The 20,210-nt window shown below is 34.3% G+C and overlaps 1 protein-coding gene across 1 annotated transcript in view; it reads left to right on the forward strand.

Moving 5' to 3' along the window:
• Positions 1-20,210, forward strand: part of UBR3 (ubiquitin protein ligase E3 component n-recognin 3 (putative)) — a gene marked incomplete at its 3' end in the record, with an annotated part of 190,842 nt that overhangs the window by 139,555 nt on the left and 31,077 nt on the right. Inside the window, exons 26-29 of the mRNA XM_008592392.1 lie at positions 536-669; positions 8,964-9,074; positions 13,696-13,896; positions 15,253-15,389. Coding sequence (XP_008590614.1) covers positions 536-669; positions 8,964-9,074; positions 13,696-13,896; positions 15,253-15,389 — 583 coding nt within the window. The remainder of the gene's footprint in view (positions 1-535; positions 670-8,963; positions 9,075-13,695; positions 13,897-15,252; positions 15,390-20,210) is intronic.

The following is a 20,210-nucleotide window of genomic DNA, read 5'->3' on the forward strand; positions in this document are numbered from 1 at the left end:
TTTTTTGTCTTTTTTCGTGTCCGGCAACGGATCGCAACCCTCAGTGTCGCACCCGTACCGGACCCGGACCGGCAACGGGATCGCAACACTCGGCACTGCACCCGCACCTCGCTCAGCCAGTGAGCGGGAACCGGTCTGTATGTGGGATCCGAACCCCCGGAGGGAGCGCCGCCGCGCTTCCCAAGCGGAGCACTGCAGCAGTGCACCACCGGGCCGGCCCTAGTGTTATTTTTAAAAGTAAATATTGGGTATGGCTGGTTAGCTTACTTAGAGTGTGGTACTGATGTCACCAATGTCTGGGGTTTGATTCCTGGACAGCCAGCCACCAAAAACAAAAAAAGGATAAAAGTAAATATTGGCATGTTTGAAACTTTATTTACTCATAGAAGTAAACTAAATACTACTTTCTGGGGGTCTTTAAAAATATTCTAATAGTGAAAAAATTAATGTAGCTTATAAATAACTCAGCTTTTCTCTGTGAATTAGATCTAAGTGTTGGTTATTTAATGAACTTTTATCTCTGTTGTTAATGTAGTTTTGGGGCAGTGCCGTGACAGTGGTGAGCCAAAGAAGTTGCCAATCACAGAAGAAGAGCAAATTTACCCTTGGGATACATGTGCAGCAGTTCATGATGTGAGGCTTTCATTATTACAGCGTTATTTTAAGGATGTAAGTACACTTTTTATCAAATAGTATTTTTGTCTGCAAAGTTGATGGTTTTTTCCCTCCAGAGTTTTATTTTATGTGTTTTTCTTCTAGCAAAAGGTTATTCTGATTCCAAATCTGGAAGTTTGTTAGAAAAAAAATTAATATGTGGATAGTAAAGAAATGGAAATCTGTTAATAAATAAAATGTTCAGGGCTGACCCCGTGGTGCACTCAGGAGAGTGTGGCGCTGGGAGCGCAGCGATGCTCCCACCGCAGGTTCGGATCCTATATAGGAATGGCTGGTGTGCTCCCTGGCTGAGCGCGGTGCGGGCGACACCACACCAAGGGTTGCGATCCCCTTACCGGTCACGAAAAAGACAAAAATAAATAAATAAATAAATAAAATGTTCAGGTATTACATATGATACTTTTGTTTTATTGTGAGTTATACATATTCAATTCAGTGGAATGATAAGTATTAACTCTGTAATGACTTTTATATATGGTATGAATATTTTGTAAAGATTTTTGCCTCCTTTTACTTTCCTTTAAAGATGTATAGTTAACTCTCATTGTGGTACTTTTAAAATGTAGGGATAGATATGAGTTATGTCTTCTGTGACTTGTTGTGAACTTGGTAGATTTTTTTTTTTGTTGAGCTCTTTACATCTCGGGGCTGTAGCACTCAGAAGTATATCAAGGCTTTGAAGATAAGCTTAATTTAGTAGCAGCAGCATTAACTTCTTTTCCATGTCACTTCTGATGTTTCCTTAGTGGATTATTAAATGGGATTTCCTTTCTCCCCTAGTGTTTTGAACCTACTGTATCTGGAATTAGGTAAACATATGATAATAGCTTAAAATACTTAAAATATAAAGAATTATTTTTAGTGAGCTATATGAGATGATTATCTTGATAGATTTCAAAATAGAACTTTTTTTGCTCATAAATCCACTGGTTTAAGTGGAAGAAACTTGGATGATAGGTGAAAGAACTGACCTAGTGATGGTAAGAGCCAGGGTAGAGTCCATAGTACACTGGGATGAGGAGGAGGTTTCTGAGGGCTTCTGGAGGAGCTGATGGCTCTAGTTAGGGAGACATCATATACAGTAGAAAATGTTCTAGACCAGAAGAGCTGGGTGTTTTTTTTGTTTGCTTTGTTTTTGAGTTCTTTACCAGCAGAACTGGGGTCCCAGTTTTGCCATTTCTGAGCAATGTGAGCTTGGTCAAATCCCTTAAATACTCCAAGACTCAATCTCCTCATCTGTAAAATAGGCTTATAATGGTTCCCAGGAATTCCTTCAGATCGCTTTGTGTATAATACAGGTCAATGTAAGTGTAAAGTGATGTTTTTAATATTCAACCTAGCCCATTTAGGAGGGCTCGGTAGGCCTTTTAAGGCAGTTTGGATAGGTAATAAGGACCATGCTTACATCTTTTCAGAGGCTTTAAAATGAAATCATGGTTTCTTTGTAAAAGCAGGCTGTGTGTGTGTATGTATAAATACATATATGTGTGTGCACATGCACACACGCACTTTTTCACAGTTTTTTCTTTATTCCTTATTGCTTTTAAAAAATTTTTTACAGGGTAAATATATTACTTAATTAATCAGAGACCAATAGATATTTTCTTCTTGAAGAAAATTATGAAATAATTCTAAATTCTGCTTTTGTAGAAATTTGCCAGCACCTTATTAAGATTTTATTTTCTTGTCATAATCTTGGTTTTAATTTTATAATTTTGAATCACTTAAGGGTAAATGGATAAAGTTGAATCTCAAAGCCAAATAGAAATTTTTTTTTTGTTTCAATGAAAATATAACTCCGACCTAAGAGCATAATAATTTTGACGGAAGGAGAGATCTAATAAAGGAGAAGAAAGGTAGATTATCTCTTTTTAGCACTCAGAACAGTTATTTGTTTCTAAAAAAATAAAAAGTTCTTTTTTATAAAAATGCTATCAACTGAAATCAGATCTGGACGGGACTCGTTTCCATTACTGATTGTGAGATTTTTATTCCTACATCATTACTTTTGTGTAGTTTTGCAATAGTTATTTTATGTATATAAGGCATATTCCCAGGACTGTATTTCTCTGGAGGTCTAGGACCATTTCTCGTGCTGTTTTTATTACCGCCTCCTCTCCTACCTCCCCAGCCCCAGGAGCTAGCACATGCTATGTGTCTTGTAGGTGCTTACTGGATTTCTTTACTGAATTACTGTAAACATAGACCACCAGAGTTTTGTAGCCAGAACAGACTGTATAAAGAAGAAGAGTGACTATCAAGGGAAACTGATACTGATTATAGAATTAAACTGTGTAGATTCTTCTCTCTTCAGGTCAAATGCAAGCATTTTACAGAGTTGACATGTAGAATTTTAGTTATACGAGACAGTACATCCACTATAGAAACTGCAAGTGTTATACATGGGAGATAATGACACAGTAAAGGAAAAGAACCCGAGCTTTGGAGTCAGATAGACTTGGGTTTTGAACTTGGGCTCTGCCACTTATGTCTTAATGATCTTTGTAAAGTTTTTATTCCTCTCTTGTAAAAGGGGATAACACCACCTATTGTATGAGGTTTGAATAAATATTGAGTTTGTGAAGTTTCAGTGTTAAGTGCTTAGCACAGTGGTGGTGGTGGGGCACATAGTTGATGTCTCCCTAAAATATTAGTCTTATTTTAGGGTTTTTCTGTATTTTTGACTCTTGCAAACACAAATAAGACATCTAACAGTTATATAGAAAAATGACTCATTTTCAATTTTAAAAGTAACTGATTTTATTAAAAATGAAGATGAATTACATTTTTATACTACAGTGCCAAAGAGAATAGCTTGTTTATTAACTGACTACCAACCATTCTAAAATAATCTAACACCAATATCTGCTTCTATTTCAAGCAGCTTTGAAACATAAAACAGAGATGAGCAGGCCTCCTGTTATATTTCTGATTTGTAACAGTGGAAGCTTGCTCACCTGCTGTGAGTATTTGATTTGTGCTACTGCCATCTTTAAATTGGTTGGGAAGGCATTTTACATGGTGTAATATTTTCTTCAACTTTCAGATACTCACGAAGAGACTTGATTTAATATTGGAACTTTGTTTACTGACATTTAAAAATAATTTGGTCATCTTACTTTACAGTGTATTTATTTCTTTCCAAAATAAAAATAAGACTTAAAGGTTTACATAGCTTATTTTTAAATTTCTTTTTTTTCTCTAACATTTATTTGTACACATTTGTGGGGTACAGTATATTGTTTCGTGTATTATACATTGGTTCATATAGGGTAGTAGCATAGTTTTGTACCCATTAATCTACCACTTCCCTCCCTTCCAGTCCCCATTTCCTCCTGGCCTCTTGTAAGCATTTTAATGCTACTCTCTACTTCTGTGAGAACTTTTTTGTTTTTTTTTTTGGGATTCCACAGATGAGTGAGATCATGTGGTATTTGTCTTTCTGTGCCTTGCTTCACTTAATATGCTGGTCTCCAGTTTCATCCTTATATATTCTAGCTATTAGCTGCTTATCTGATGTGTAGTTTGTAAACACTTTCTCCCATTCTGTAAGATGTCTCTTCACTTTGTTGATTGTGTCTTTTGCTGTGCAGAGGCTTTTAAGTATGAGTTAGTCCCGTTTGTCTATTTTTGCTTTAGTTGTCTGTGCTTTGTAGTCTTGCTCAAAAAAGTGCTGCTCAGTTCAATTTATATAGCATTTTCCCTGTGTTTTTTTCTAGTAGTTTCATAGTTTCAGGTCTTAAATTTAGGTCTTTGATCCATTTTGAAATGATTTTTGTGTATAGAGACAGATAGGGGTCTAGTTTCAACCTTCTGCATGTGAATATCCAGTTTTCCCAGCACCATTTATTGAAGGGGCTATCCTTTCTCCATTGTATATTTTTAGCATCTTTGTTGAAGAGCAGTTAGCTGTATATGTGTGGGTTTATTTATGGGCTCTCTATTCTGTTCCATTGATCAGTTTGTCTGTTCTTATGCCAGAACCATGCAGTTTGGGTTATTATAGCTTTGTAGTATATTTGGAAGTCAGTGTGATGCCTCCAGCATTGTTCTTTTTGTCTAAGATTCCTTCGGTTGTATGTGGGTCTTTTGTTATTCTCTACAAAATTTAAGATCATTTTTTCTTTTATTTTTTTTCTGGTGGCTGGCCAGTATATGGATATAAACTCTTGACCTTGGTATTACAACACTGTGCTCTAACCAACTGAGCTACCCTAAGGTCATTTTTTTCTATTTCTGTGAAGAATGTCATTGGTACTTTGAAATGGATTGCATTGAATCTGCAGATTGCTTTGGATAATATAGACATTGTGATTATATTAATTCTTGAACCCATGCACAGGGGATATCTTTCGATTTACTTGTGTCATCTTCAGTTTCGTTCACCAATGTATTATTGTTTTCACTGTGAATATCTTTCAGTCCCTTGGTGAAATTTACTACTGGGTATTTCTTTTCTTTCTTTTTTTTTTTTTTTGGTAGCTATTGTGAATGAGATTACTTTCTTAATTTCTTCTGATATTTTGTTATTGGCATATAGGAATGTTATAGATTTTTGTGTGTTGATTTTGTATCCTGCTGGTATACTGAGTTCATTTATTCTGGTAATTTTTTTGTGGAGTCTTTAGGGTTTTCTGTGTATATGATCATGTCATCTGCAAATAGGGATAGTTTGACTATGTCCTTTTTGGTTTGGATGCCCCTTATTGCTTTCTCTTATCTTATTGCATTGTCTAGAACTTCTAGCACTATTTTGAATAGGAGTGAGGAAAGTAGGCCTCCTTGTATTTCTCCAGATCTTAGAGAAAAGACTTTCAAGTTTTGTTTATTTGGGATGATATTAGCTGTGAGTTTGTTGTATGGCCTTTATTGTGTTGAGCTACATTTCTTCCATACCTAGTTTGTTGATTGTTTTTCTCGTGAAAAGGTATTGGATTTTATCAATTGCTTTTTCTGCATTTACTGTTATGATCATATGGTGTTTTTCCTTCATTCTGTTGATGTGATGTATCACATTATTGATTTGCATATGTTGAATCATCCTTGCATCCCTGGGATGAATCCTATTTAATCATGGTGAATGATCTTTTTAATGCGTTATTGGATTTGCTTTGCTGGTATTTTGTTGAGGATTTTTGCATCTATGTTCATTTGAGATATTGGTCTGCAGTTTTCTTTTTTTTGTTGTGTCTTTTCCGGTTTTGGTATGAGTTTTGAAATATTCCCTCCTCTTTAATTTTTCAGAAGAGCTTGAGAAGAATTAGTATTAGTTCTTCTTTAAATGTTTAGTAGAATTTGGCCTTGAAGCTTTCTGATCCTGGGGTTTTCTCTGTTGTGTGAGACTTTTTATTACTGCTTCAGTCTCATTAATTGTTATTGGTCTGTTTAGGTCTTCTAATTCTTCATGATTCAACCTTTGTTAGTTGTTATGTGTTCATGAACTTATCCATTTCTTCTGGATTTTCCAGTTTGTTAGCATATAGTTCGTAATAGCTTATGATCCTTTGTATTTCTTTGGTTTCAGTTGTAATCTCTCCTTTTTCTTTTCTGTTTTTGAGACTTTCTTTTTTTCTTTGTTAGTCTAACTAATGGCTTATAGATTTTGTTTATGTTTTTGAAAAACCAATTCTATGTTTCATCTCTTTTGTATTGTTTTTTTAAATCTCTAATTCATTTATTTATGTTCTGATTTTTGTTATTTCTTTCTACCAATTTTGGGTCTGGTTTGTTCTTGTTTTTCTAGTTTCTTGAGGTGTGATGTTAGATTGTTTATTTGAAGTCCTTTTGCTTTTTTGATGTAGGCATTTATTGCTGTAAACTTCCCTCTTAGAACTGCTTTTGCCATATCCCATAGGTTTTGGTATGTTGAGTTTTCATTTTCGTTTGTTTCTAGGAATTTTTTCATTTCCTTTTGATTTCTTCTTTGACCCAGTTGTTGTTGAGGAGCATGTGTAATTATCATGTTTTTGTACAGTTTCCAATGTCCTTTCTGTTATTGATTTCTAGTTTTATTCTGTTGTGGTTAGACAAGGTAGGTGGTACGATTTCTGCTGTTTAAAATTTGTTGAGACTTGTTTTGTGACCTAACATATGGTTTATTCTGGAAAATGTCTCATGTGCTGCTGAGAAGAATGAGTATTCTGCAGCTGTTGGTTGAAATGTTCTATAAATGTTTGATAAGGTCTAATCAGTCTAGAGTGGAGATTAACTATGGTGTTTCTTGGTTAATTTTTTGTCTGGATGATCTGTCCTTTGCTGAAAGTGGGGTATTAAAGTCCCCAACTATTACTGTGTTGGAGTCTATTTTTCCCATTTAGGTCCAGTAGTATTTGCTTTATTTTTTCTTGGGGTTCTTGTGTTGGATGAGTATGTATTTAGAAGTGTTATATCTTCTTGTTGAATTAGTCCCTTTATCATTATACAGTAACCTTTTTTTTTTTTTAACTTTCCTTGGCTTGAAGTCTATTTTATGTGCTATAAGTATGCTACTCTTGCTATTTTTGATTTCCATGTACATGAGATATTTTTTTCCATCCCTTTACTTTCAGTTAATGTGTATCTTTCCTTATAGGTGAAGTGAATTTCTTGTAGGCAGCATATTGTTGGTTTTGGTTTTGTAATCCATTCAGCCACTCTGTGTCTTTTTAAATTGGGGAATTTAATCCATTAACATTTAGAGTTACTACTGCTATGTAGAAACTTGTTAAAGCCATTTTATTACTTTTTTTCTGGTTGATTTATAGGTCCTTTCCTCTGGTCTTGCTGTCTTCCTTTGTGATTAAGTGATTTTTCTCTAGCAGTATATTTTGATTTCTTGCTATTTTTAAATTACTTTTTATTATATTTATTTTTAGCATTTTTATTATATTTATTTTTAGTATGTCTATTATAGATTTTTGTGTTACAGTTATTATGGGTTTACCCAGTTTTTAAAACATGTAAAATTGTGCTTATTTGATGTCTTTCAAATCTTTCATCATATACTTTCACCATATTAGACCCTGTGCCTCATATTGTTCTGGCATGCCCATCTATTTACTTCAGACTCTAGAGGGTGAGTTCAAGTTCATTCCCAAAGCCTATTTGACAGAGTCCAAATGATGAAAATTCTAAGGAAGAGATTTTAGGCGGAAAAGTCTTAAGCCTGTTTATAGGTCAAAAGGAAGAATTAGTAAGAGAAAGAGAAGTTGAAGATGTAAAAGAGAAAGGGGAGATGAATGCAACTAACTTTTAAAACAAATTTCAAAATTATTTGTAGTTTGCTTATGTAGTCTGGATCCCTTCTTTATTGTATATTATATTAAGCCCTTGTAAATATTAAGGCATGATTTTTGGGTTATTCTTTTGACTAGATTTGTACTTTAGAAAATGTGTGGAGAATACATCAAGGAGAGAAGAAATTGAAGTCAATAAGATCAGTTCAGGAACTCCATCTCCAAATAATATAGACTTGAGTGTTATAGTGGGAATGAAAAGCAGAGGCCAAAATCATGAGTTATTTAGGAGATAGAATCCATAAGGTTTGGGAACTAATAGTGTGGTTTAAAGGTAAGGGTTTGATGTAGAATGACTCTTAGCTTTCAGACTTGGTGACTGAATAGATTGTGAAGCTTTTAAACCAAGAGGAAAAGAAATGTTTTCTGAGGGACATTAAACTGGAGATTTCTGGTTGGTGGCTGAATATTAGTATTTACCACCCAGGCAAGAGATCCAGGCTTGCAGGGTAGTTGAAGTTACTGATTAAATTACTAGGGAGAACAGTTTTAATGAGAAGAGAGTAGCACTAAGAATAGAAGTTTGAGAATTATAAATATTGATGGTGCAGGTGAAGAAAGGACAGTCTTGGAAGGAGGCCTAAGAAAAACAGTTAAAGAGGAGGAAAATTGAGAGAGTAGCATTATGGAAGCCAGACTGAAGTAGACATTAAAAGAAGGAAGTTGTTAGTCTCATGTCACAGAGAGATTAAGTACCATACAGAACAGGTAAAATAATCAACAATGTACAGTTTACACTGAACTATCATATAATGTTGAGAGCTTATGTTTTATGCATTGGAGAAATGTATATTATTTATTCTATCCTTATCAGCATAGATATTTGAGAGCTAAAACTTTATGGTCTTCCAATTTTAAAAATATTAGGCTGTGTACTCAGGTGTTAATTTATATCACAAAAATAGGAACTCTACATTAATATAACAATACGAAATCACACAGAGGCTTATGTAGATATATTTAAATATATTCACACTTATTTAAAATTAATTATCTTTTGTCCTTTTTTTTAAGAGTTCATGTCTCCTGGCAGTATCAATTGGCTGGGAAGGAGGTGTTTATGTACAAACCTGTGGCCACACATTACATATAGATTGCCATAAATCTTATATGGAATCATTACGGGTAAGTTAAATGGAAAATATTTTAAAGACATATGTATCTTTCCAGGTATTGAGTCTTTTTGCAGCATATACATCCCAAATCCAGCTCATCATCTTGGGCAATTTTGTTTACTGTATGAACTATCCAGTGTCACCTCTTCAACTTTGAGGGATTTTCATTTTTTTAACTTTATTTTAGCAAATGACTTCCATGGCTACAATTTTGACTTTGCTACTCTAGCTCTGAAATATTAAGCTTAATATCTTACCATATTATCTTATAATGATTGTTCCTCGAATTCTCTTATTTTTATTCTCATTAGTGTGTTTTGTCTCTGACAGCAAGATTGCTAGTTATTTAACCCATTTTCATTTTTCATAGTGTATTAGCTCTTTCCTAGCTTCACTTTCTTGTAATATGACCATTCTGCTCTTATAACCAGTCATTTAATCTGCCTTCCATGATTTAGACACAAGCATCAAGCTTTGCTCTAAAAATCATGAAACTAAGTGAAATGTTACCATCACAAATTTGTGTTTTCCTGTGACAGTGGCTTAGACAAGGGTCATGGGCTGTAAATATTATCTATGAATTTATTTACATATTTTTGGTCACTTTCCTCTTCTGTTGTCCTCAGCAGTTATTCCAGATCTTTGCCTCTCCTATCCCAGACTCTTCCACTAAACCCCAAGATCCCTTTTGTCTCATCATGTTCTGTCTTTTGGTGTGTCACCAGGAAAAAAGTATCTTTTTGTTAGACATTCTCTTAGCTTCCTACCTTGTTTTTCTATTCCCTAACAAATGACTCCACATCCCAGCCAATTCTTTAAAGAAAGAATTCTTTTCTACTCTTTGAGGTAGTAATCCTTCTTCTATCCAGGAATAACTTTTCTGTCTGTGCTCTAGTATTCATTTCTCCCCAACACTTGATTCATCAGTAGGTAATGTCTCTTTCTTCTGTATCTTCAGTTTTTCTGTGTCTTCTGTGCCTTCTTCTCAGCTCATAAAGATACTCAAGGTTCTCCCGTTCAGAATCCTTCCCTTGACCTTGCATTTTCCCTGTAGCTGACATCTTATCTTTGTCCTTCAACCCAACTTCATGAAAGCATGGTCTACTGTATTCCCGGGTTTCTAACTCAGAAGCAGTGGCTTTCTCTTTTTTCCTTCCTATTCCTTACCTCTCATATTCAGTCACTTACGGAAAATTCTATTGATTTTGCCTCCTAAATCTCACTTGACTATATTCTCTCTTCATTATTCTCACTATTACTTTTTTGTGTATGCCGTCATCCCTCATCCTAACTATTGCAATTGCTTTCTTATTGATTTCTTTATTTCAAGGCTAATATATTCACCACATTGATCTTTCTAAAATGTAAATCTGGTAACATATGTCATTGGCTTAAAAATCCTTTTCTGGCTTTCTTTGATAGGATAAAGTTTACTCTTCTCTGAATGGCATTCATGTATTTCATGATCTTCACTTGCCTGTTGCTTTGGTTTTATTTTTTATCAATTCAGCATTAATAAGCTAATTAATAGTTCCTTAAGCACATTTTATATTTTTCATAGCCCTGTATTCAATCGTTCACTCAACAAATACTTATTCAGTGTCTTTAGTGTTCCAGATACTATGATAGTCATTGGGGATACAACAGTGAATAAAGTACAGTTCCTTCTCTTAAGGAGTTTACTATGTATTGGGCAAGACAGACAGATAAATAAATAGTTGGAGCATATGTGCTAAATGTTATGAGGTATACACAGTCTTATTGGGACGTCTGCCAGGTGCCAGAGCATTTGATGAAGTGCAAGGTGCTTGAGTGATGAGAGATGAGACTGGAGAAATAATTAGGGGTCACATTGTAAAAGTCACACTGTTTGTATGAAGAATTTGGACTTTATATAGATTCCTTAGAGAAAGCCATTAAAGTCTCTTACGTAGAGGTATGAAATGTCCAGAAATGTCATTGTGACAGTTGTGTAGAGAGGGATTGTAGGGCAGTAAGAAAGAATGTGTTCTAGTATCATTTAGGAAGTAAGAAATAATGGAGGCTTGGACTTTGTCATGGCAGTGGAGATGGAGAGGAGGTTATAGATTTCAAACATATTTAGAAGGATGGCTTTCTGGACTTGGTAAGGTTATGCATGGAGCATGAGGGATAGTGTAATAGTCTATTTTCTGTTACTTATAACAAAATACCTGAAACTGGGTAATGTATAAATAAATGAAATGTATTTCTTACGGTTTTGGAGCTCTGGAAATCCGAGGTCCAGGGAACACATCTGGTGAGGGCCTTCTTGGTGACTCTCTACAGGGTCCTGTGGTGACACAGGCAATCATATGGCAAGGATGGCATGAGCTCTGTCATGTGCTCTCCTTATAAAACCACCAGTCCACACCATGATAACCCATTACCCCATGAATGGATTAATCCATTCATGAGAGAATAGTCCTCATGATCCAATTACCTCTTAAAGGCCCCACCTTTGAAAGACCATGATCAGATTTCTTAACCTCTTAACACTGTTACAGTGGGGACCAAGTTTCCACCACATGAACTTTTGGGAGACACAGGATGAAGGAATCAAGGTGAGAGATGATGATGAAAAATTTTAATTGGGAATAACAGTCTCACATTAGACGTTAGACACATTAGACACATTAGATCATGCAGCAGTGTGGTTGGGAGACTAGTTAGGAGAGATTAGTAAAGGGAGTAGAAAACGTGGATGGAAGGACTGATGGGATTTATTAAATATGTATTTGGTGGGAAAAGACAAACTGAAGGAGCTCTCATGATTCTCTTCTCTCTGAGGTAGGAGGCATAGCCTTATGCTCCCAGAGAAAAGGGAGTAAGGGTGTGGTAGGTGAAGGAACTTGAAGAGGTGAAGTCCCAAGTGAAGAGGTGGTTTGGAAAAACCTCTTTGAAATTGGGTGAGACAGTGCTTCCTAGAGTGTTGGAGAAAGATTGCCAGGCAGTATTCAGGGCTCAGTTGAGGGTGGAAACAGTTTGTAAAGAAGGTATTTCATTTTTCTCTAACAGCACTCAGTTTGAGTGCAGAATTATAGAAGGTGTACACTAGATTAATTTTGTATGAAGGTTTTGTTAGGTATGGAATGATGGAATATGGACGGGGAGTGGGAAGTACTGCCAAGAGTTTGTGAAGTGGTAGATCATGGTCTGTAGGCAGGATAGGAAAGGCCTGATAAAGTGGGAGAAAAAGAAGGGATCCCGTAAAGGAGGTAGGAGTTGGTCAGAATGTAAGCTATTTAAATTAATATTTTCGGATATGGAAAAATTTGGGGTCATTACAGGACAAGGGTGTGGTTATGGTAAGATGTACTGGAGCAGAGTGGAGGTCAGAGCCATAGGTGTTGATGAGGTCAAGAAGCTGAGGGACTAAGGTATAAGATTGATTGTCTGTATTGTACACTGAAGTTGCATAGGAAGATGACAAGACTTGGAGTGGTGGAGAAAACTAATCTGGGTACCAAAGTCTTCAGTAGTTGAGGGCAGTGGGTGACAGTGAAAAGGAAGGAAAAAGATGGTATTGCTAAATAACATGAACCACAAAAACAAGAAAATGCAGAAGTAATGATCTCAAGCCAACAGTGAAGATGAGGATGCTGGTATATGAGGGAGGTGGGAGAATGAGTTGAAAGGGTTTCTGGGCAGGCTTCAGGAAAGAACCTAGCTTCAGTTATGGCAGGGAAAAGGACCTAGCATTCTTTGGAATTAAGGTTGTATTGAAGCTTATCATAGAATGTTCTTCTATGACCATGGCCCTTGCCCCAACCTTCTAATACACTCTCTTTTTGTATCTTCAAAACTTAGAAGAAGACTTCTCTGTTGTATTTATCACACTATAATTTATGTGTTTAAGCTTGCTTTGAAATTACGAGTACCTTAAGAAGAGAAAATGTATCTTAACTCTTTATGCCATCACCTGGCAGGGCATTTGACACATAGTAGGAGATTAGTAAATGTTTGTAGAATTGGATTTAAGAAGATATGTTGTTACATTTTTAGGGACTTAAAAAATTAAGGTCAAAGCAAAAGATAGAATTCAGTTCTTGTAGTCAAAGTAGTACTTAAGATGCAATATATGATGAAATGAGCACTAAATCAGTTATCCAATCAGTTGTGTTCAGCAGTTAGATGCTTTAGAAGTATCACATTTTTTAGGTTTAATTTGCTCTCGAAAGCTATCTATCCTACATCAAAGATCATGAGCAGTGGGATAATGTTGCCAGTAGTTACAGATTATGAAAATGGGGGTATGGAGTAAGAAGAAGGTAATCCACTTTCATGTGGCCCACTTTTTGAGTTATTCTTTATCTTAAGTCCATATTTCAGATTGATTGCACCATTATTTGAATATTTCATACTGAGAGAAGAGTGAGATACTTAAAGCAGTTCATTGGTGAGGGCAAGTGTTGCATAATTGCTATGATGTAAGAAATGATTTGGTAAGCTTCACCAGTTAAATGAGAGATTTTGTGTATTTCTTTACGGCCTATATTAGTGATATCCTTGTTTTCGTATGGTTTGTTAATTTAGTATAAAATGTAGTGATGTAATTTTTGTTTTCTGTAAATGTGTTTATCATACATCTGTCTCTTTATTTCATCTTTTAGAATGACCAGGTTCTTCAGGGCTTCTCAGTGGACAAAGGAGAATTCACGTGTCCCCTCTGTAGGCAGTTTGCTAATAGTGTTCTTCCTTGTTATCCTGGAAGCAATGTGGAAAATAATCTTTGGCAACGTCCTAGTAACAAGAGCATACAAGATCTCGTAAAGGAAGTGGAGGAGCTCCAGGGACGGCCGGGAGCTTTCCCAGTAAGCATCAGTGTAAGACAGAAATATCCTGGTTAACTCAGCTCTGCTTTTCAGCTTTTGTTTTCTTTGAGTTTCTAAATTCCTCTGGATTTTTATACATTTATTAGAAATTGCTTTTAGAGGTTTTTCTCTTCTGTTTGTGCTTATTAAAAGCAAAAATGGAAGTAATTAGAACAAATTATTATCAAAGGCCATACTTTTCCTTAGTTTAAATTGTTATAGTTTTAATATACATCTTCCAGATCAAGAACTTCTATAAGTTTAGATATGGTTAGGCTTTTTAAAGATGTTGAAATATTTAAAAAACAAAGCAAAACAAACAGACAAGCTATGTATATTAGTAAAGCTCAATTTAATCATTTAAAAATATGCCCATTAGGTATATTAGGATAAGGAAGATATATTTACACACATGCACACATTTATACATTTACTGTGGGTGGGTGTGTATTAGAGGGATAAAATATATAATCGATTGAACCATTTACCATAAATCATTCTACTTTACTTCTTTTATTCCATCCAGTAGGATTTATTTGGTTTAAATTCTTAAAATATTTCACCTTCATTATAGATTTCTTTGAGAGAAGTGACAGCTATGCCTGGTTTATATAGTGAATTTATGAGAAGTATGAATATTTGACTTTTGAAACAGAAATTCTTACTTTTTCTTTTTTTTTTCTGGCAGCTGGCCTGTATAGGAATCTGAACCCTTGACCTTGGTGTTACAACACCATGCTCTAACCAACTGAGCTAACTGGCCAGCCCCAGAAATTCTTACTTTATACCTAGAAAGTTTCATTTCCTGGCAATTCCCTTTCTCAAGTGAAGACTAATTTTAGAATATATTATGTTTTTCTCTTTTGTAAATCTAAATTTTTATGTGTTTAACATATGCTTAAAGTGAAGGACATTGATATTACTCTTTGAAAAATGAACTTAAATAGAGGTCAGGTTTTTTATAAACATGGAAACGTTGTTTTAAAATATTATTTTAATGACATCCATTCATTGGTTTAGAGTACAGTTCGTGTGGTTAATTCACAGTTGGATTATAATATTATCATTCACAATGTAGAATTAGAATAAAAGATATCTTTATAAGAGAAAGTGTATTTCGATCGATTTTATCTTTGTACATTAAGTATATTTATAGTGGATAGTTGATGTTATATGTGTTTTAACTTTTTAACTTTTTTCTTTTTTAAATTTTATCATTACATAATGTAAATGTTTTTTGTGGCCCTTTATTGATCTTTAATTTTCTAGTATATTCATATGATAAACTTTCTAGTTTTAGTCTATTATTAAAGAAAATTAATATAAACTTCATATGTATGTTTGCATTTTTTACAGTCAGAAACCAACCTAAGTAAAGAAATGGAATCTGTAATGAAAGATATAAAAAACACCACTCAGAAGAAATATAGAGACTACAGCAAGACCCCAGGCTCACCAGACAATGATTTTCTTTTTATGTACTCTGTTGCTAGGTAGGTATATATAGTATATACTTTCATATTTACTTGTTAATAGTTGGCTTTATGTTTAATGGTTGAAATTATGGCTAGTTATAGAACCTCCTAGGAGAACTATAAATATGTGGTTTTCCTTTATTTCCTGAAGAGTTTTTATTTTCATGACATATTAAAATATGTGGGATAGGTGTTATTAAGCATTGTAGGACAGATGAGGAGTAGTTTATTATTAACATTTGGGGACAGGTATGTATCTCAAAGCATATGAGTATTGTGTTTGAAGACCTGTCAAAAAGTGATAATACTGGGAACTAAAACATTATAATATGTTAAACACTTTTAATTTATGGAAAAATAAGAGAAATAAGAAGTAGAACATATTTTGTTTGTTTTAAACAAGTAAAAGGTCTAGTAATGTCCTGGAAGACTATGGGTAGTTTAGAAAACCAGATAAGGAAGAGGAAGTAAGAGATCGGGTGTGTTCTAAGCCTTGGTTTATAGGAGTAGGGGGCTCAAGAAAGCAGAAGTAAATGTTTCTCATCTTTCAGAGTAGGAAGGATTAGTCTAATTGATTGAGTAGGTGTATAATACCTAACAAATAGTTCTAAATAGGAATTTTAGAGAACTTTTGAGTGAAAATGGATGAAATAAGAAGATAGGGGATAAGCAGACACAATTGGGAACTTGTAAACACATTCTATTAAAACTGATATTTAGACCCCTGAATATCTCTGGAAGCATACTTCATATGTTGTCCTAATAGTATTTTAACAGTTAAAATTTAGAGAAGTAATGTGACTTGAAGTCATGCATCAAGTTAGTGGCAGAGTAAGACTAGAACTCAGGTCTTGAGTCAAGGTTTAGTGTTTTTTAATTACTATTCTCCTTTTTCCTCTTCTGTGTTCAGATTTTATAGATCATGATTATGCATGCAGTTCATCATGGCCATTCTTTCTGCCCCACTCCTGGAGTAGAGGGGGTAATATAAGGGTAAAGGAACTATATATAGCCTTTAGAACCTAGAATAAATGGAACTTAAATAAATCGTGGCTGGCAAGTTAGAGCTCAAGGAACATTAGTCTTTGGTTGAGAATGCAAATGTTGGACACAGTTAATGGATTGGAAAGTAACTTTCTAGTCTGTGTATTCCTACACTATTGTTTATTCAGAATGCTTTGGGGGAAAGCATAACAATTAATTGAATGTTTTGTTCTGGAGAGTTACCAAATATTGCATACTTGCAGTGAAGTATACTTTATGTGAAAAGTAAACTGAATATAATTTTGCCAAGATTTTCAGGGTTTTACACTCCTGGAAAATTATAATTATAATATTGTAGAAGATTGAGTTTAATGTAGAATTCATTAGAACTTACAAATTTATTTGTATTTGGCAGTAGTAATTTGAATGGGATACAACCCTGGGTTCTCAGAGCTAAATTTTTCCCAGCTGAATAAGTAATTTAGTTTGCTCTTCAGGGAACTTAAATTTTTGATGTTTAGCAACAAAATATTTCAGGTGGGTAACTAGCCCGGAAAGCTCTTTTTTTTTTTTTTTTTGTAGACAATACGTATTTCTTTATTTTTTATTTCATTTGCATGAGGAAGCCTTGAAGGATTTTCTGAGAGAAGCAGAGAAGAAATTGTTGGACTATATTTTAAAAATTAAATTAATTTAAAAATAATCAGACTCACCACATTCAACTTTGAATGTATTTCCAAAATTTACATTCTCTTGCAAATATCAGTCATTCAAGTGGATTATAGAAAGTTAATTTTGGGGAAGAAAGCTTTCTGCTGTTCAGTACCAATTTATTATTTCACTATTGAAAAATGAATGTCATGAATTTCAGTAACTGATTTTTCCAAAGATTTTTGGGACCAAGTTATGTGTAGCCTAGAGATATTGGTGACTGGCATTGGCCTATAGTGAGAAAAATGAACATGAAAAGAAGATGAAACGTGAGTAACAGAAGTATAGGTGGAGAGGTATCTTTAAATCATGAGTAGGTAAAGTACTCAGTAGAGTGAATGCACCTTTCTTCATACATTAGTTACATTATAAGTCTAAACTTTGTAAACTAATTAAGTTCAAAATAAAAGGAATGCCTGCTAAAATACAAAATTATGAATCCTTTTTAAAAATAAAAAATTCTTTCCTAAAACAACTCACCCTCTAGGTTTAAGGGAATAGAAAGAAGGGTCAACAAAAGAAAGGGAATGAACCGCAGGGACTAAGGTGAATCTTATAATTGATTGTATGTCAAAACAAAGAGGGTGTCAGTTCCTGTGAATTTTTTTTGACACTTAGCTAGGCATACCACTGGGGATTTAGAAACTATCTATGAAATGGTCCCTGCTCCCCAGGAATTTACAATTTAGTTGGAGAGATAAAACTAATGTATGTTAATCTATAAAAAACAGAATATAATTTGTTTTTAAAATGTCATATAGAGAAAGTGGCGTAGGACTTCAAAAAGGAAGATGAGCAAATTGAAATATAAGGTATGTGGAAGTGCTTCTTTCCTGTCTCAGGAAAGTTTCCTGGAGGAGTTAGAACTTGAGCTGAGCCTTGTACAATGTAAGTTGTGGTATGGATGAAGATTTTTTTTTTTTCTGTGAGAAATTGAGTAACTTACTCAATAAGAAATTGGTAGTAGGCTCAGGTCTTGAACCCAGATCTTTTCCCAGAGCCTTCGTCCTTTCCATTGTACCAATGTGTTTGAGTGTCTGTGCATGTGTAAATACATTTGTTTTTCAAATTATAGCTCTAAAAATAGAAGTTAGTGCAGAAGATGGGGTGGGGGAGAGCAGACTTTGGTCATACAGAAAGAAGCTGGAGTGGAGAAGGGTTTTTATATGGATATATATCTAGGTGGCCACTATGTTAGGTGGTCACTTTCTCATCATTCTTTGAAATGTAGTGGTTTTCTTTTTTTCTTCCAAACTAATTTGAATGTTATAAAGAAAACAGAGTTTACTTTTCTCCACGCTCAGAAATCTCAGAAAACTCCCACTTTCAGCAGATCTTTATTGTTGCATCATCCATTGAGGAGGGCAGAACAGAATATTGTGATTTTCGACAATGAGGGAAGATAGACATGGGGCACATGATCCATTTGTGTGTTTTTTATTCTAGCAAGTCCCAAATTAAAGGGCCAATTTTAACATAAGTGAATAAGGAAAAGTTGATGGTTAGGGCTTGTGACATATTGACCTTTAAGATCCTAGATATTATTACATATTAACCCTTTGGTTGGATAGTTTTTGTTTTTTTTTAACTCAAAAGGAATGTTGTGCAGGACATCTTCCAGCCATAATCTGAAATAATTAGATTTAGTAGTTTTCTTTCAAGTAGTCTTTAAAATGAAATTCCTGGTAATATGTATGTCATCGTTTACGTATTATATTTGGTGATTGAATAAACAGAATTGTTCCTGTTTTTATATTTTAATGAATATTTTTGCAAATACGGTGAAATAAAAGTTGACATTCTACTTCTGACATTCATTTGTAAGAATTGTTCGTGTTTCTGGTTAGCTCTCTTAAAAGTACTGTCTAGGAAATCTTAGTTTTAATAAGAGAATATAGCCATTAATTTTTTTCTACAGATTAGGCATCAGAAGATTTGTGAAAACAAAATGTATTGATCTCATTTATATTCCCTTGATGAAGGAACACATGCTGGTCTCCGCTCGCTTTCTGTCCACTAATATGAAATCCTTGTCCCTGCTTCCTTGCTGGTAGGTTTTTAGAAGTTCAGTGAGCAATGCAAATTGCCTGCAGGGTGGAAAATTCCCTTGTCACACAGATGCCCTTATCAGCAGCAACCAGATGGAGCTCTGAGCAGGAACATTATCAGTGTTAAATTGCTTCCCCCTCTGCCCCGCCTCCCCCAGTAGAGAAGATTAAAGCATTCCTTTAGAAATGGGTGGCAAATGTACAGACTTAGGAATATTAATATTTTAACAGTTTGCATTTATAAGTAAATATATGAATATCATTTTAAATACATTATTTCAAAACATTCTGTGTTCAAATTACAACTAGAACCAGTTAAAAATGTGTTGTTTTAAGTAAAATAGGGTAATAGTCCTTGAATTCACTTGCAAAGAGTAAGCTTGAAATTTTGCATATTTTTCTTTTAAGGGGGGAGATACTATTAGTGTCAAATGCATATTTTGGATATAAACTAGTTAATTTAGTTTTAGTTGTAGAAAATAAAGTTATGTTTAAGTTTATTAATACTATTAAAGTAGAATACAATATAAATTATCACTCAGAAGTTTTATTATTTTGGCATAACTAATTGGTTCTTTACTGTTAGTGTTTTTGAATAAATCTTTAGATTCTGCATTAGTTGGATTTTTGAAATGTCAATATACTAATTATTGCTATTCTGTAAGCTAATTGCTAAATACCTTGCATTTTCAGATCATATGAACAATACTGACATTTAGCAATGTCAACAGTTACGCAATGTATTTTAATAAAATTGTAGTTTTAGAAGTCCATAAAAGAGACTGCTGTTAATTATATGTGTTGTTCATAGCTACTTTGGTATTAGTGATTTTGTTTCTTAATATTGATTTCCAGATACCGTCTAAGCTCCAATGAGTGACAGCCATTTCTCTGATAGAGAAATTGGTATACTCTTGTGTTTTATATGACAGTAACCACTTACCCAGTGGCTGACAGTTGGAGGACAAATTCTTTCATCAGTTCATATGCAGGTTTATGAAATATGTTGCAGTTTTTTTCCTTATGGCCTAGTTTTTAGTATTACCAACAGTTGGGACTTTTGCAACAATTACACCATGATGCGTGTGCAATTTTT

The sequence above is a fragment of the Galeopterus variegatus genome, unplaced genomic scaffold (genome assembly GCF_000696425.1).
Source record: "Galeopterus variegatus unplaced genomic scaffold, G_variegatus-3.0.2 Scaffold12, whole genome shotgun sequence".
In the NCBI taxonomy this organism is placed as follows: Eukaryota; Metazoa; Chordata; class Mammalia; order Dermoptera; family Cynocephalidae; genus Galeopterus; species Galeopterus variegatus.